The sequence below is a fragment of the Brachyhypopomus gauderio genome, chromosome 10 (assembly GCF_052324685.1).
Source record: "Brachyhypopomus gauderio isolate BG-103 chromosome 10, BGAUD_0.2, whole genome shotgun sequence".
Classification (NCBI taxonomy): domain Eukaryota; kingdom Metazoa; phylum Chordata; class Actinopteri; order Gymnotiformes; family Hypopomidae; genus Brachyhypopomus; species Brachyhypopomus gauderio.
Window position 1 is genome coordinate 20728874 of NC_135220.1, and position 18666 is coordinate 20747539.

Genomic DNA, 18666 nt, shown 5'->3' on the forward strand with positions numbered 1-18666 from the left:
GAAATTCTTTGACCATGCCACAATCACTAGATTCTGGGCTGCCTTCCAAGAGAGGTGTGTGTGTTGTCTAGCCCTGTCTATTTGCTGTTCGGTTTAGCGGTGTTGCTAATAGTCGATCAGACAGTGGTTCAATGAATTACAGATGGTCATTTGACTTTTGTTCCCAAATACTGATTTAGATTAAAAAACAAAATCAATTTTAATGTAATTGTCCTGCTTGGAAGGGAGATAACACCTTCTGCCGTTCTTGAAAATCCAGTGGCTGTATGGGATCTGCTGCGATGAGTGTGATTAGGGGACGTGTGTGAACTGCATATATTTGTTTATGTCAAATAGTGCGTCCACGCAAGTGGACCATGCAAACATAGTGTTTGTAGTAAGATGTGACCTTTTTCTCTCAGGGTTAAGGTTTATTTTGTAACACTGCTCAGACCAGTTTGTCAGTTTTCAGCTAGCGTTAGACATTCCTGCACATACAGTGTGCGGAGTGCGGGTGCTTCGTTAGTGTGCAGGATGCAGGTTGATGTCTTTATGTACACTGCCTGTGGGTGCAGGTCCTTTATTGCTGCCTCTGTAGTTTTATCCCCCCCCCCGAATCCTCAGTGATGCGTTCGTTTGAAATGTTCAGTAATCTGGCAACGACCACTGCACTTGCAAAGATTCTAACCTGCTTTAAAGGGGTCGATTCATTACACTTGACATCTGCAGATTAATTCTGAATTTTGCAAACAACCTGACAGTAGGTTGTCTTTGGCCTGTTTTTGCCTTAATCCAATACAGACCTCACTTAATTTTATTGTAAATCTTGAAATGTGAATGTCCTTGTAATGCATTTACACCTCTACTCTGGTGCAAGCTTGGTGGTGGTCCAGTGTTTGAGTTATGGTGTTGATAGCCACCCACAGTTGCAGAGACTGGATCCCTGGGCCTTGAGCGTGGGTACACAGGCATTAGCGGAACAGTTGTTTTTGTCCTGTATAGTTCTCGACTGCAGAATGACTGAGGCACTATGCACAGTGCCGATTACAGGTTTTCATCTCTCGCACTGTAAACTGCAGTGGCTCCAATAAACACCACCTGTTGTGCATTAGTAACACTGAATAGGCCACTGCGACACTAGTGAAAGGTCTTTGCTCTTTGAAAAGACCACAAGTCTGAGCCTTAAGTTCTCTTCTCCCAGGTGTTAGCGTGAGTGTTAACCTTTCTGCCTTTGACTTGTTCTGAATTAAAAAAAAAAAAAAAAAAACTACAAGGCATTTCATGTTTTGTGTAAAACTCGGTAAACAGTGGAAGGCTTGCAAAACATGTAAGCAAAGTTAAATACTGCTGTTGGTGTGGCATGGCACTATAAAAGGTGGAAATAAACTCACTCATCTCATATAAAATGGTGGAAAATGGTGGATGAACAAAAGAATAGAAATCCAGACATTTATTACAGTTTCATGCTTCATTTGAAAAATATAGTTGAGATAAACATTCAGTATATAATTTTATGTACATGAAAATATAGGAAAATAGATTTTAAAATTCTTTGGTTCATTACAAAGCTTGAGAAAAGAACACCTTTTAGAAGAAAAAAACCATTTGAATCTTCACGTCAATCGACCATGCTGGTACAATTAAATCTGATAAAAAATTTTTCAAAATTATTAATAATAGATGCTTCAGAGATCACAACTAAAGACCATTATTACTTAATATTAAACTACATCCTTTCAGGAGCATGTAGTTTTGCCTCCTAGCAAGGGCCATGATTAGTTTTACATAATGAAGCTACATCTGGTAAACATGACAACTTTGTCCAAATTTGAGAAGATCACTAACTGCACCTCGTACCTTTGCACTGGTAGCTGGTGCATCTTTAAATTTTGACTTGCTAGCTTGCAAGCTCAAACTATCCCACAACAAAAAAACTATATATAAATATTAAATGAAAGTAGAACATTCTTCCATTTTTGCCATGTATCTATTCACACACTATTTTGTCTCATCCTTAGGAGAGAAGTCTTTGTCCTCTGGCCTCATCCACAAAAAAATCTGATTTAAAAAGCTCAAAACGATGAATGAAGTGGTCATACCAAAACAAAAAAAAGAGAGACATAAAAGAAGTCTACGAGCTTTATGCTAAACTACCAAAAAGAATGTGGATGACTAAAATCACAGCCCTTTATCACACAAAAGTTAAATAAATGGTTGCAGAACAGCAAATACTGCCACTGAATCAAGTGTTCATTCAAACCAACATGTACACAGGGAATCCCAAGTGCTTCAAGTCCAACCTTAACATCGTCTTCTACATGCATTACTACTTGATCTTGACGCTGCAGGGATCCACCCTTCTTCCTCCCTGCCTGCAGGGATCCACCCTTCTTCCTCCCTCCCTTGCAGGGATCCACCCTTCTTCCTCCCTCCCTTGCAGGGATCCACCCTTCTTCCTCCCTCCCTTGCAGGGATCCACCCTTCTTCCTCCCTCCCTTGCAGGGATCCACCCTTCTTCCTCCCTGCCTGCAGGGATCCACCCTTCTTCCTCCCTCCCTTGCAGGGATCCACCCTTCTTCCTTCTTCACCCTTTTTTACAGGCACCTAACTCATTCAGTAGATGTATGGGTAAGGTGACATTACCGTTAGTAGATCTGTAGATAAAGTGATGTCACACCAGTTTTCAATCTGTGTACCGTATCTGTAATGACGGTATGGCAGAGTGGACAGGTCTTTTCCTGATTGATCCACAGTGCAATGCATTCATCACAGAAGATGTGCTGTCAAAAAAAAAAAAAGAAAAGAAAAATCATAAGAAAAAAAACTAAATTTAACACTGGCAGCAATTTAGAAATCAATGCCCCTTAATAACTTCACTGTTATGTACACCAGCTGTTTCACTAATTGTGCATTAACTACATACATAACCGGTACATAACTGCACCGGTGAAGCACATCACTGCCCAGAGCACATCACAGAGGTCAGAGGTTACATCCTCTAGGCAGTGGCTGTTGGAAAGGACAAACGGCCTGGCTGTCTTACCTGACACAGGAGGACCCGAGGCTGCCTGAACTCAGACTGACAGAGAGGACAGACGTCTCCTGCCTCGCTGCACTGAGACAGCAGGGCAGGTGCTCCGTTCACCTTCACAGGAGGCAAAACCCAACAGAAATGACCATGAGCTGCTAGATGTAGCTAATCTCTCAGACCAGCTTCAGACTAGAGGACTAAATGCTTTTAACGAAGGAAGATGCTGAACAAATGCATCTCTAGATTTGTTGAGTAGTTACATCTACATATTGAGAAGTTGAGAAGCTAAAAATGTTACTATATTACTATTTTTAAGTGGGAATTACCTCATGACTGAGAAAGTTCCGCATTGTTTTCTGTAGGGATCCCCACTGACCATATAATCCTAAAAGCTGAAGGATAACAGAATGAATTAAAGGTTCATAATATAGCAACATTAGTTTGTTTAGACATATTGAGAAAAAAATGTATAAGCCTTTATATTCTTACCTTGAGAATGAGGTACAGCAGGGCTAGAATGACACCCAAGGTCAATCCCACAGACCCGTCCACATCCTGGGAGCTAACCAGGTAGCGGAACCACAGAGGAACCGGCGCAATGACCTGGTACACCTGGCTGAGCTCCTCTATGAACATGTACCACTGGCCCTAACAAGTGCATTGAGAAGACACTGACAACCCCCATCACAATGAAACCATACCACATCAGAGCCAAAGAGCAAAGCCCTACCCGTCTCCTGTACACCATGACCGCGGAGGGGAGAAGAAGAATAAGGCACTTGAATCCCATGAAGAGGAACTTCACGATGAAACTAGTCACACCAACAGTCCATAAAACCTCCCAGAAATCCAGGGGATTGACATGGGGACTGAAGAGGATGAGGCTGTGGGGGGTGGTGGGAGACGGCAATGTCAGCATGACGGTCCATGTTGACGCTGAGCCTTGTTTACAGATTCAAACTTTTAAAGTGGCTCTACTGCTCATAAATTTGAGCCAATGAAAACATGGCATGTGTTACAGACCAGTAGTGAAGTGACTCCGTCTGAAACGTGTGGTAGAAAAGTAGAGAAGAGGCCGTCAGGAAGGACAGAAGCCACAAACACTGGAACTTCGACCGTCGAGACTTCAGGAGACAAGAAAGCTTTCACAATAAAGGCTTTTATTCTAAATGTACGTTGATTTAAATGCACAATAAGTAATGTTTAGCATGGTAGACTGTATTACGTAAATGTTATAAAACATTATGGAGCTGGCCCAAGTGGTTTTTATTGATAAGTGTGTAGAGTGCTTTACCTGGAGAAAAACCTGTGCTTGGATATTTTTATTCACATACAGAAAAGTTGTAAACAGACCCACTCCAACGGCCAGCCCTACACAAGGGAAAAAGAGTGCACTTAGCTAAATACACCACATAAACAAAGTCTTAAAATGTTTGTGTCTCGCCTCACTTACCTAGGGCATGCTTTATGACTAGTTTTGCACCAAGAATAATGATGAAAGGAAGACTTTTCTGCACCCAACGATAGAGGTAGTGCAGTTCTGACAACGAGACGCTGGAGTCTCTAGACTCCAGGTCAGAATCTGATTGCTCAGGATCAGGGACCGTGTTTGTGTGAGTGTGTCCGTGCCCATGAGAGTGAGAGTGGCGATGGGCCCCTGATCTAGGTCTCCGTGAAGATGGCCGGCCGCTGGCGTCTGCATTGGGATTTGGCACTCGGACGTCTGTGGTTTCAGGGGGGCTGGATGTTCCTGCCGCTGGCGTCCTGGTAAGTGTCTCAGGCTGCAAAGTTAATGACAAACCATTGCCATCCTGAGAGCTCAATTCGGTCGGCATTACAGTTGATTTATTCGGTTTTAGTATTCTTCTGGACTCGCCAAACTTTCTCCTGAAAAATTAAATGACATCCAAGAGAATTTTTTTTTTAGTTTATAGTAAAAAAGAAAAATTGTTTACCTGTGTTCTACGTTGTACCCATGTAGGTTATCTGTACTTCATAGAACGTTAACTAGTTATATTTTAATGGTCACAACCTCGAGGTCAGCATGGTATATGTAGACACTGTAGTCAACATCAACCAGCTAATGTTTTCACGTTATGCATTTACTCATATCAACCTGCATAAACATAGATATTAGATTACCTCATTAAATACACTGTACACAACCGTTTGATCAAAGCACGTATGCTACGCTGCTGTAAAGTACAACACAGCCTACAATAGCGAGACTGTCATGGCAATGTTACAAGACCACGTTGTCTAGTTATCTAGATTAAGTATCTTAAAGTTCTTTAAGATATAAAAGTTCTGTAATATATAACTATATAGTGGTACAAGCGACCCGGTACCTGTCATGCTGAGGCCAGAGTTTCATGATAATTCACTCATCTCCATTGAAGGAGCGAAGAAAGTTTTGACGGATAAAAAGAAATGCAAAAAGAAAACGAACCGCAAACAAGTAAGCTAACAACTTAACGCCAGCTCATCATGATCGTGGAAACGGCAGAAAACGTAGCGAAACACACCGAAACAACGCAAACGCCAAACGACCAAAGACAAACACTCCTAGGGCAGGAATTTCCGACATGGCCGACGGTTAAACGGCGTTTCAAAATAATAGTCCTGTTGCATTTTAATTTAAAATTTCATTTCGTAATTTAAGGAGAAATTGCACCGTTTATGATTCAAATTGATGGCTTATTGGGCAAGGGTATACATGACATGCCATTTAGACAGATTCTAGCTTAGAAAACGTTTTTAATCTTGATGGCAATTCAGAATAATCCAGGCGTATGCATATCTACATCATACTCATTGGATTTTGCGTTTAGGAAATTCTTTATATTTGAAGAATGCGGCTTTCATTTGAATGTAGTTTCAATATGTAGAACGCTGTAACGCTTTCGTTCACATTGCGTGTATTTTCTGTCATTTAACATTAGATGGCGCCTCTTAACAAGGAGTTGTGTTACAACAAAGAGACTAGTGTACCGTGCATTTACGTGAGAGTGAAAGAGAGATAGTAGTGTTATACTGCTCTAGATCTCTGCCTAATGATTTTGTAACACGTGTTAGATTAATAATTTTTATTAGGTATTAACTTAATAATGTTCTAAAGTGTCTGAAGACACTCAATTGTATTCAGAAGCATTTTTATTTTTTAAAAGGGAACACATTGCATTTTTTTAATGTAGTGTCTTACTTTACTCCACCATTTTCACCCTCTCTAGCAATCAGACGCTGCTTAATCCGCTTGTGGGTCAGTTACCATGACAACCTGCTCTCTGGTGGATGTGGTGCTCTACTGAGAGCGAGATGATCACCTGCCCCCAGGTGTGTGTGTGTGTGTGTGTGTGTGTGTGTGTGTGTGTGTGTGTGTGTGTGTGTGTGTGTGTGCTTCTGTATCTATGTATATTGTTTCATCACTCTAGACACCAGACTGCTAAATGTATTCATGCCTCATCTTGAAGGTCTGTGTAGATTACTTGTTAATTATCTAGTTTTTATAAATATATAATGCAGAGGTTTACTGTATGCATTACAGGCATTTTTGTTTCTATGTTTATACATGATGTTTGTTTGTTTTCACATTGTTGTCAACCAAAAATTCAGTGCACATGTCCATTTTCATGTATTCGTATTCTGTCCATATGTGGTCAACGTCTTGCTTGCAATGACACTTTATGTTTAAAGTGATTAGGACATTTTCCAGCTTGTTGCCATGGATCCCATATGGAGAACCGCCGGACCCCATTATTCCAGAACATTCCTCTTCCTTTTACATGTTATAGGATTCAGTTCTATTTGCTGTGCAGTGTGTGAATCCTCTTTGAAACACATATATCGCTTTCTCCCTTTTGCTCTTTGTGGGATGTCCATGAGGGACATGTTTCTCCACTCGAACCTTTAGGGCCAGTATTCTGTTGCAGATTTAATGAAGTAATGCCTTGGTAACTGGTCTCAGACTACATGGCCCTTAAATTCTGAGAGCCAGGCTGATGTGATTCCACAGGTCTCCACCATCTCCTGCCGTCACATGACAGCTCTGTCACGCTGTTTTTCGCCATTGCCTCTCAGACATGGGGAAGGTGGATTCACACAGTGTGTGAATTGTTAATTAAAGACAGCTCCTTCTTATTTACATACATTTGCATACATCCCACATGGAGGGCTGAACGCATGAGTTGGTTATTGCCTTTAACATTACAAGTGCTGTAATGAGGCTGTAATTGTAATTTCGTTAGTTGTGACCATACATCCTCTATTTCCTGGATCTGTCCTCTTTTTGGTACCTACCAGGATTTCTGAAAGGCCTAACATGTCTGATCTGGCTTTTCTTCCATGTTGACAGTTGCGTTTTACAGTCGCCATGCACTGTTCATCCATTCTTGCATTGCTTTGATCATTCTTGATAGGTCCCGCCTCCTTCCATGATTCTATTGGTCGACCATGTACATGCCCTACACCAACCATTGGTCAGACTGCCTGTTGGCGTGTGTATGTAGCAGCTTCGCGGAAGCATATGGCCAGATTTTGTACGACACCTTAAAAACACCTAAAGCCTCCACACACAAGATTTTCTGTGGGTTGGGCTCACTGTGTTGGGAGGTCTGTTGTGTCCATGTACAGCATGTGATGTAACAAAATCTTCTGACACACAGCAGTCCCCTGATATACTGATTGACGTACACTCCAATTCATTTTTCAGGCTTTAAGTTGAATATTATATGGAATTTATATGAATATGAAATTCAAAACAAAACTGTCAGCATTATGACTGTGAGGTTTTTGAGTTTGTTTGGAAATCTGTGTCTGACCAGACTCCAACATGCTGCTTAACTACATATCTGTCTTTTAATTTTAGTTTCAGGAAAATGCACCTGGATCCAGAAGAACTACTAATAGGTGTCCAGGGAAGCACTGGACTATTATGGCAACTGATTTTCATTTATATATATATATATATATATATATATATATATATATATATATATATATATATATATATATATATATATATATATATAGAGGCAGTCAGAGTTGGTCCTGTAAGTCTAATCTTTCTGGAACTTCTTAAATAGTTGTAATGGTTAAACACATAACCTAAAAGCAGGATCATAACTGGTGCGAGATACAGTTGCAGTCATTTGCGTCCATAGCGATAGCCACATGCCAGTCTGGCGATCTGAAACAGTGGAGGGCTGAAGTGAAACCTGATGGAGTGCAGTGGAGCGTTGTGAGTTTCACCCAGGTGGGACAGCACTAGCTCCTCTGAGGAGACGCTGACGCTCTCCCTCCTCCAGATCCTGCTCCCTCACCGCATCTCCGCTTGTTTTGTTTGGTTTAATATCCTACATTCACATTATATGCTAGCAAAGGTGCTTCTCACCTAAACAAACACGCACAAAAAATGTTTGAATGCGTTATGAGTTGTTAAGAGACGCTGAAGGACTGATCCTTAAGACAAAAGCAACTGAGAATGTGCTGTTGGTAAGAGTGATACTTCTATCAACACTTTGGTTCCCACACACACCTGTATGAAACCTGTGGGTGATGCGTGTGACCTTGGAAGATATAGAGTGTAATCTTGACAATTTTTTGACATTCCCTGAGCCTCCTCAGACCTAAAGAATACATCTCTCATAGGTCTGATACATGAATGCTCAAGAAATCGCTTTTAAAGCAGGTGTGGAAATGTTAACTGCTCTTTAAACCTTCCCCTGCCTCTGAGTGAGGTGTGTGTGTGTGTGTGTGTGTGTGTGTGTGTGTGTGTGTGTGTGTGTGTGTGTGTGTGTGTGAGAAAGAGAGAGAGTGCATGTTTGTGTGTGTGTGTGTGTGTGTGTGTGTGTGTGTGTCTTTTGGTTTTCTCCTCTTCTCTGTTTCCTTCTGAGGCCCAGAGCTGTCCCTAAATCTCCAAAACAAAAGTCCTGTGTTTAATTTGAATGTTTCTGAAGTCCCCGTCATTGCACTGGTGACTTCTCCTTATTCTGGTTCACACATTTCATCCCCACTTGTCTCATATCTGCCCAAATATATGAGGCAAGGGTAGATAGGATGTCTAGATAGGATGGTCCTGTTGGGAGAATGGTGAGGATTTGTTTTTCTTGCTCACTGATCCTGGTAGTACTTTTACAAATTATTCTAATTTATTCTGACTTGAGTAAACCATGTTTTGAGTGAACAAAACAAAAAAAAACCAAAAATTACTTGAGGTTTGAAGCATTTTTTTTCAATTACACTCCTAAGTCATACAATAATGATTTCTTGTTAGTTTTCTGATTGCATGGACACAATGTGTTTGTCAAGTTTAATGAAAATGAACAATTTAGCTGGTGGCATCTATAAGAACTTGTCAGAGGTGTCAGAGCTCACAGAGTGGGTGGAGCCTCCTGCTTGGTCTGGTGGAATGTTGTATTTACCCATCAGGGAGTGTCATGCAATGGTCAAGAGTAGAAATGGAGGCAAGTTGTAGGGGATGAAGGAGTGAGGGAGCTCAGCACACACACTCACACACACACACACACACACACACACACACACACACACACACACACACACACACACACACACACACACACACACACACGCGCGCGCACACACACAGTGAGGGAAATTAATGCTTCTCTTCCCTGCCTTCAGACACAGCACCAAGTGAAAACAGACAGCTTCAATCACTTTCTCTCTTTATGAGAACTCCAGAGAGTTTGAACTTGATACAGGCCTCTCTCTCTCTCTCTCTCTCTCTCTCTCTCTCTCTCTCTCTCTCTCTCTCTCTCTCTCTCTCTCTCTCTCTCCCTCCATTCTCCCATTCTCTCTGCCTTTGTGTCTTTGTGTGCATGTCTGAGTGTGAGCGGTGCTCGACGGTGCTGTGTATTTCTACAGTGTAATCAGGTAATTGATCAAACAGACAGGTAATAATTCCTCTGCCAGGATGTTGGAGGCCTCTCAGGAGGCAGCAGCACACCTTCCCCTCAACCAGCACCTGCGCGTTAACACAGCAGAAACTAGCCAACACAACAAATATAAAACCCCTTCAGAGATGTGGCAGGACAAATACACTCTATATGTTATAAAATAATACTTCATTAACCCTCCCATGAGCTTTTTAAAATTTATTAAAGTTCATATCAAAGAGAGTGAGAAAGTAAGTTATCCCTATTTGTCTACTGGATAAAAAATATTCTCCCACAACAAGCGAATGATTAGGGAAGTACCATCCTCACCCAGTCTGCTTGTATAGTGGTGGGAAGTGATTCTGCCCATTATGAACAGGAGGTCTGGTAGTTTTTCTTGGAGAAGACACTGAATGTAATTACTGAATGGACCCTCTGTATCTTCACTGGCTGGTAGAACAAGCAGGAGTCTGAGATTTAGCACACCTAGGCATACTTAATCATACACTTTAGTACTTTAATCAGACCACAGTCCTGTATGGCTCTGACACAACATTTATATTACCACCTAACAGATATGCTCGATTTGTCATTTTATTGTACTTACTGAATATTTCAAAGAGTTTCACGATGAGTTTTTGTGCTATGAATTCAAAAGGGTTTTTCTTTCATCCAGGCAGGCAAAGCAGGTACTAGCTGTGTTTCATTCAAGTGTTCACATTTGCTCTGTGTTAGTTCTGGGTTACTGGCCAAACTCATCTCACCACATAAAAACACCCTGCTGTGTTGATTCTTTATGGACACCCCCTCACCCGCGAATGGCGGGCGCCATTTGTATTGTGTCTTTGGATGCACTCCTGTGATGAAGGTGAGGCCGGTTAAAGGCGTCTTCCTCCCCAAGAGCAGAGGCTGACACTGGAGCAGGAGATGGAGGGTCCCCTCCAGAGCAGGGGGGACGGTTGTGCGCTGTGTTTTGGGTCGTGGATGGTGTATGTCATGTGGTGTGTTTTGGGTCATGCGTGTATGTCTTGTGTATGTGTCATGTATGGTGTAGTGTTAGTGTGAGACACATGCGTGTAGTGTATGGCGTATGTCTTATCTAGTGTGTCTTTGGTCATGTATGTGTCATGTATGGTGTATGTCTTATCTAGTGTGTCTTGGGTCATGTATGTGTCATGTATGATGTATGTCTTATCTAGTGTGTCTTGGGTCATGCATGTGTCATGTATGATGTATAAATGCCAAAGGTAGTGTTAGTGTGATGTGTGTAGATAGCGTATGTCTTATCTAATGTGTCTTGGGTCATGTATGTGTAATGTATGTGCATATACAACAAACATATACAATAAACAAGATTACAAAGGCCGAGATTACAAGTACAATTACAAGTTGAAAAGCAACAAAAGGAAATGAATGATTAATAAAGGCAGTGATATAGAGAACAGGTGTGTGAGACCAACAACCATACCTAGAAATGTTGGTTCTCTTTGTGTCTTTCTAGCATGACATATACAAATGAAGTCACCAGGGGGCACGATTGTGTGTATGTGTGTGTGTATGTGTATGTGTGCGTGTGTGTCTGTGTGTGTGTCTACCATGATAACCTTGCAGACACTGCAATGTCTGCAAAGGTCTGTGATCAGGCTGAAAGGAATGTATCCCTGTACGTTGGGAGAAATAGTGCATGCTCCATTAATTATGCATCTGTCCAGTAGAGAGCCCTGCACACACACACACACACACACACACACACACACACACACACACACACACACACACACACACACACACAAACACACACATACACACACACACCAGTGCATCCACACACCCCCTAGCCTCTCCAAGAGACACAACAACGTTCCAGCCATCTGTGAGGATATATGCTTCAGCATATATTGCATATATATGTATGTGTGTGTGTGTATATATATATATATATATATATATATATATATATATATATATATATATATATATATAAAGATATAATTATAGATAAAGATATACAGATATATAAAGATTCTCTGAAGAGAGATACAATAATGCTCTTGTGGGAATAATTTTTATCTGAAAAGGTCATTATGAATCTCCTCAGAGTAGGAACCTTTTACCCGGGCTTTGCTATACGGGTTATTTTATGTATGATTCTAAAAAGGTTACAAAATACAAAGTACCTCTTTACAAAAAAAAGTTCATAAAGTGCCTCTATTTCTAAAAGTGTGAAATAGTCGAAAATAATAGTTTCGACCTCAGGTGTGGCAAAATATTTCATCTATTGTTTTAATATGTGGGCTGATTAAGGCCCTTTTCTTGGAGGTTATTGGCTGTTACCGAGTCCTGCTGTCCAGAACTGAAATGAGGATTCACTTCTGCATCACTAACCCGGTGTTCATGGTTTAATGCTTTGAATGAGAATCTGGTGGAGCTTGAAGCGACGTGCCCATTACATGACCAGTCCATGTAATTCAGTCAAACTCAAAGAGAAGGACATGCAGCACATTCTACTTCCAGGGTCAGAGTTCAGCACTTCTGACTTGTCATGAGGCTTTTCGGTTGAATGGTGTTAAATGAAAATCTTGCTGTCTTGCTGGGATGCATGTTGATTTACAGGCTTCCTGTTTCCTAGGCACACCAGCCAGTGCATGTACAGTGTACCATTCACATCACAGTGTGGAGATTATTTTGACACCAGTGTAATGATGCTTTTTGTCAAAGGACACCTGGTGTAAGTGTGTAAGTGCCATGGGGCTCTGGCTCATAGTGAAGATCATGTTCGTGTCTGCACCGCAGAACAGTCATGACGTCTGTGAACATCTCCCACTCACTGTAAGCAGTTTCACAGTGTTTACAGTGTTTTACAGTGTTTTGCAGTGTTTCACTGATTCAACAGTGTTTCACATTGTTTAATAGTGTTTTACAGTGTTTCACTGATTCAACAGTGTTTCACAGTGTTTGACAACATCTGAAAACCAATTCAGCCACAGTCGCTCTCCTTTTCTCACTCTCTTATTCTTTCCTCCTCTGTCTCCTGTCTCTCCTCTCTGTATCCACATTTATCATCTCTGTCCCCTCATTTCTTCTCTATCTCCTCTTCTCTCCTCCTCTGTCCTCTCTGTCTCATCATTTCTCCTCATTTCTCCTCTATCTCCTATTGTCTCCTCCTCTCTGTGTCCTCATTTCTTGTCTGTCTCCTAATTTATCCGTTGTCTCCATTTCTATCCTCTCAGTCTCCTAATTTCTCACCTTTGTCTCCTCATTTATCCTCTGTCTCCTCTTCTCTCCTCCTCCCTGTTTCGATTTCTCATCTCTGACTCCTCATTTATCCTCTGACTGCTCTTTACGGTCCTCCTCTCTTCTCTTTTCTTTCTCCACTCTTTCCTCAACTGGGATGAAAGGCAGGAAGAGTCAAACCAGTGTGTTAAGCTCAGAGACTGTCGTGGTCCTATCCAGCACATGCACATGTGTGTTTTATTAAGTGATCAAGTGTAATGCTATTTTGCAATTTCATGCATTCGTGTTTATTAATTGTTGTGCATAAGCAAATTATGAGACGATGTAACATTCTAAAGAGTTCTCTAGTGGCGTATGTCCCAGGATGATGGACTGTGAGCGGTTGTCGGTGTCCAGCTAGCGGAAGCCCTCTCCTGGGAGACAGTACTGGAGTCACCTGCGCTTCACGGATGACCCGGCCAGGTCTGCGCTGAAGTGGCCCAGCCCGGGCTGCTCCGCCATGTCTGAGCAGGGGAGCGGTATAGGAGCTGAAGTTCTGTCATTCCCACTATTACTCACACACGAAAAATGGATTTACATACACATGTGCTGGTCTGTACATAATAAAAGTCACCTTTAACAAACATTATGTTTGTTTTCTATATAAGCTGGTTTGCTGATCACTAAGAGCACTGCTGTGAATATGCACAATGTTTCAGCACAGGTAAAGCTAGAGCAGATCAGCAAGTGAATGAATTAGCTTGCTGGCCAATAAATAGCAAACAAGTTGTTAAATCAAATGTAAACCAAGACTGGAGGCAGACTCAATGCATGGGGGTTTCTACACTTTAGAAGCAGCTGCATGCCTGATATTCTGGCTTTTTGAGAGCTTCTGAAATTGATTACATTTCGAGTGGATTTCTGCTGAACATTCCATAATTCGTAGCTCATTCCTGAGGGTTTGAAGGGGCATAACATGTGTGTGTGTGTGTGTGTGTGTGTGTGTGTGTGGTTTAATCTGGTCAGGCAGTGTGGAATCCAGATGAGCTCAGCTGCAGATAGAGGGAGAGGACTAAGCTAGATTGGTCTCTGAGTCATCACCACCACAGAGATAATGAATCAGAGAGAGAGAGGAGGAGAGAGAGAGGGGGAGAGTGGAGGAGAGGGAGAGAGAGAAAGAGAGGAGGAGATGGAGAGAGAGAGGAGGAGAGGGAGAGGGATGTAGAGAGAGGGAGAGAGGGGAGGAGAGGGAGAGAGGGTGGGGAAGGGAGAGGAAGATATATATATATATATATATATATATATATATATATATATATATATATATATATATATATATATATATATATATATAATATATATATATATATATATATATATATATATATATATATATATATATATATATATATATATATAGAGAGAGAGAGAGAGAGAGAGAGAGAGAGAGATATGAGAGGGAGAAAGGAAGATGGAATGACAGAGAGAGGAAGATAGATAGATAGAAAGAGAGAGGAAGCGCACAACACACCTATCCCGACTCAGCAGAACAGTGATGCGCTCACTAATATGAAGATATGTGCATGTGTGTGGAATTCATACAGTTTATTGCAGGTCTATTTCACTATAAATCTTAATACGTGATCTGTGTGGTGTCACAGGGGGACTGATTCGGGACGTATTATTCATATGTGACAGACTGCATAGATTTGTGCAGCTTTCAATGCAGAACATGCACTGAGAGTGGCACTCACAACCCGTCCTCCTGGTTCAGGAGACCCAGGGAGGGGGGGTGTAATTCATAGAGTAAAGAGGGATGGAAATGAATGAATTTATTGACTAAGCCAGTCAAGGTCTTAATGAATAAACTGAAGAGGTTAAAAATATAATCTGTAATGTGATTAAGATTAAAGGTTTCGTCTGTGCTTTGTTTATTTGTGTATTGAATTTACCAATTGGTGCTAACATGCGGTCATAAATACAAGCGCTATTTGCTATCGCTATTTCTTTGGTGTGCTGGTGATATGAGGATGAGATGCGATTTTGCACATAAAGTTATCAGGAACAGCCCACCATGTGCAACTCTTTAGCGGCACTGCTATAAACATGTTTTATTTATGAGATCTGAGCAAGTGTGTAAATTGCTAAGGTGCATGTTTGAACAGTTTATGGTTTATCTCTCCATAGCTAATGCGATCATACACGTATTGACTCCTGTGTTCTCTCTCTCTCTCTCTCGTGCTCTCTCTCTCTCTCCCTCCCCCTCTCTCCTTCTGTATCCTCTAGAGAGTGCATTATCGCCATTCATCATACACTGTATGTCATCCACTTTACATTTTATCTAATAAGCAGCATTACACTTTCTCTGTCCTATACCACAGTTTGGGCACTTTTCTATAAATCATTATACTAAAAACTGAAGGTTATCACTAGGGCTGCAGTGAGATGGACTTAATGAGTGTACAACCATCAGCCAGAAAATAACATCTGGATCACTGTGGATTTTGCTCCAAGAAAGTATCCTACCTACTGTCAAGGAATGAGGACCAGTTCATCTCCATGTCCTTAATGAAAGGATACATCAGCCAAGACTGTGACTCCGGCGTCTACCACCAACTGGCTAGACGAAGGCGCTGCCCTTGAAATTCACCCAGGCAAGGTGACCTCCTCCCATTGCTTCATATTTAATTGGCAATCACAGTGCTGGTGCAATGAGAAGAAACTGCAGTGTGGGCAAAGCAACGCCTGCCTCTCGAAACCCGGGAAGACGGTGTTGTTTGGCCTTTGTTGTCGCTTGTGTCCTTCAGGGCAATGGGAGAAAGGACTGGGCCCAAAGTGTGTGGTTGGCTGATTGCTCTGTGTCTGGAGAATGTGTGAGCTGGTTCGGAAGTGTCAGGGTGCTGCTGAGGCCTGGTTCTGGTGGTATTTCTGGTAGCCGCTCACGAAAATCTCAAGACAGATATATTTCATGCACTTGCACCAGAGGAAGGAATATCAAGAATATCAGATGGTGCTAATGACACTTCTCAAATTTCTCCTTAGATTATTAGCAGAACAATTTATGGCTATGTAAATCATAAATTTGCAATTAATTGCCTTTTTGTCAGGCTTAAATATGTGCAGATGTTTCCAGCAAGTCAGCTAGTGCAAAAGACTCCATGCTTTATGATCATAACTATTTGAGAACTTGGTGGGGCCCAAACAAACAAACAAATAATCCCTGTCTGTGGTGGCCAACCCCCCATTTCTCTTTAAAAGGGAGAAAATGCCTTAAAGTGATGGGGCCCTTTTCATCAAATCAGAATTCACACTGAATTTATTAATCCCACACTGCTTCCAGTGACGGTAAAACCTTTATACAAACACCTTTCATCCATCTGCCCCGAGAGAGGAGGAGCAGTGGGGGAGTATGTGTGTGTGTGTGTGTGTGTGGGGGGGGGGGGGGGTGCAACGGGGTGGCACACCAGGGAGCGGAAGGAGGGAGGTGATGGGGGGGAGGTGAGAGACCGGTGGTGGTGGTGGTGGTGGTGGGGTTTCTTGACAGTGAATAGACTGCAGCAAGAAAGGAAAGTGTGTCAGATCATTTAGCGGTGGGCATGTTCAGCACTGACTCTGTGTCTCTGAGAGTGAGACAGAGAGAGAGAGAGACAGACGCAGAGACAGAGAGACATGCAGGGGCCATGCAGAACATCTCTTTTCTCATCTGCCACACAACAAAGGAGTCCACCATGTCTTTATTCATACAGTGAGAAGTGAGTGTGTGTACTCAGACTGGAGTTGTCTCCTGTTGAAGTCAAGTCTACAGTACACAGCACTTCTGACAAGCTCGTCACTGGGGTGCATGCCCTGCTGGACGCAATCCTGTCCTGCTGATCCAGGAACAGTTTTTAATTGTCCAAAATTTTGGTGGTTTAAAGAAAACTGAGCAGAGATCAAGGTAAAAGTAGATCTTCTAGCAGCACTGGGGAAGGAAACACTTCTGTCTGGTGATCCTCCACCCTCACACACATTCACACCCATCCCCCTTTGAAAAAGAAAAAAAAAGTTTCTAAGTAAATGAAGCCTCTGCATACGATTTGCTCCATACTTCTGAGACGACAAAAGGGGCCCCGTCGCCCCCAGAGCCCCTCGGAGCCCCTCGGAGCCCCTGGAGCGCGTCTGAAAGGACCCTGAGCTCTATGGAGAGCGTTGGATTGACACAATCAGCTACGGTCCCGGTCCGGGGGAGAACTGCGTTCCTGTCGGCCGCCTGCGGGTTCCTACGGCACACGGAGTATTGCTCTGAGAGAAGAGAGAGCCGACTCCCTCACACGGCCCCACATCTCGGCTCAAAGGACCTGCTGAGGGAACAGCCAGGGCCCCAGCCACTCCCACAAAACCAGGGCCCCAGCCACTCTCAGACAGCAAGGACCCTGGCTACTCCCACACAACCAGGGCCCCAGCCACTCCCAGACAGCAAGGGCCCCGGCCACTCCCACACAACCAGGGCCCCAGCCACTCCTACACAACCAGGGCCCCGGCCACTCTCAGACAGCCAGGGCCCCAGCCACTCCCAGACAGCAAGGACCCTGGCTACTCCCACACAACCAGGGCCCCAGCCACTCCCACACAACCAGGGCCCCAGCCACTCCCACACAACCAGGGCCCTGGTCACTCTCAGACAGGGCTGCTCCGCAGATGGTGGCTCTAAGCAAGACAGTGTGCAGCTCTCACTGTATCCTGCTACAGCTGAGAAGACTAAGGGGATGTTGTCATGCTTGTTGTCAGCGAGAGCCTGAAGAGACCTACCCTGAGGAGACCTACCATGATAAGCCCTACACTGAAGAGACCTACCTTGAAGAGATCCCCCCCACCACCACCCCACCCAGAGCAAATAGATGGGTCAAAATGTTTTCTGACTTTCTTACATGATTACATAAAATGAAACTATGAAAAATGAAAATGAATGATCGTGTTAAAGCATTTTAATATCGTGTATTAGTTACAATTATGTATTATGAAATTATATTATATTATATATACATGTTTATATTACAGTAATATAAACATTATTTCTGCTTCGTTTTGCATGTATTATGTATTTTAATTTGCATACTACTGTTTCAATATTTCATGCCTTTTTTGGAGGCAATCTCAAGGACAAATAAATGTCTAGGTTTAAAATATGTTTTAATGCATGCTCCACTATTTTTTTGTGTACTTTCTAATGTGTGTATTGTATGTGTTCCAGTGTGTATTATGAGTGCATCTGTATTTGCTGTGTGTGTGTGTGTGTGTGTGTTGTGTGTATTCTAGTGTATAAGTTTAAGTGTGTTCCAGTGTGTGTTTTGTGTGTGTAAATTGTATTGTAGTGAGTTTTGTGTGTGTTCCAGTGTGTGTTTTATGCGTGAACTGTGTGTTGTAGTGTGTTTGGTGTGTGTTCCAGTGTGTGTTTTATGCGTGAACTGTGTGTTGTAGTGTGTTTGGTGTGTGTTCCAGTGTGTGTTGTGTGTGGTGTGGTGCTCCTGTCTTGGCTGTGTGTGTGTTCACGGGGAGCAGCAGTCAACTCCT

General features: G+C 42.5%; 1 protein-coding gene across 1 annotated transcript; it reads right to left on the reverse strand.

Annotated features, from left to right (window-relative positions):
* Positions 1–1414: 1414 nt before the first annotated feature.
* Positions 1415–5623, reverse strand: rnft1 (ring finger protein, transmembrane 1). The gene is made up of 9 exons (XM_077020412.1): positions 5359–5623; positions 4464–4897; positions 4305–4381; positions 4034–4134; positions 3741–3894; positions 3500–3658; positions 3337–3402; positions 3023–3124; positions 1415–2759 (listed from the first exon to the last, which is right to left on the reverse strand). The coding sequence occupies exons 1-9, from the start codon at positions 5382–5384 to the stop codon at positions 2625–2627; spliced, it is 1254 nt and encodes a 417-aa protein (XP_076876527.1). The 5' UTR covers positions 5385–5623; the 3' UTR covers positions 1415–2624.
* Positions 5624–18666: the final 13043 nt, after the last annotated feature.

Excerpts from the sequence above, each read along its gene's own strand:
- rnft1 (XM_077020412.1), bottom strand. The coding sequence starts at position 5,384 with ATGAAACTCTGGCCTCAGCATGACAG. Across the intron at positions 3,403-3,499 it reads TGCTGTACCTCATTCTCAAG|CTTTTAGGATTATATGGTCA; the intron begins GTAAGAATATAA and ends GTTATCCTTCAG. Across the intron at positions 2,760-3,022 it reads CTCGGGTCCTCCTGTGTCAG|CACATCTTCTGTGATGAATG; the intron begins GTAAGACAGCCA and ends TTTTTTTGACAG.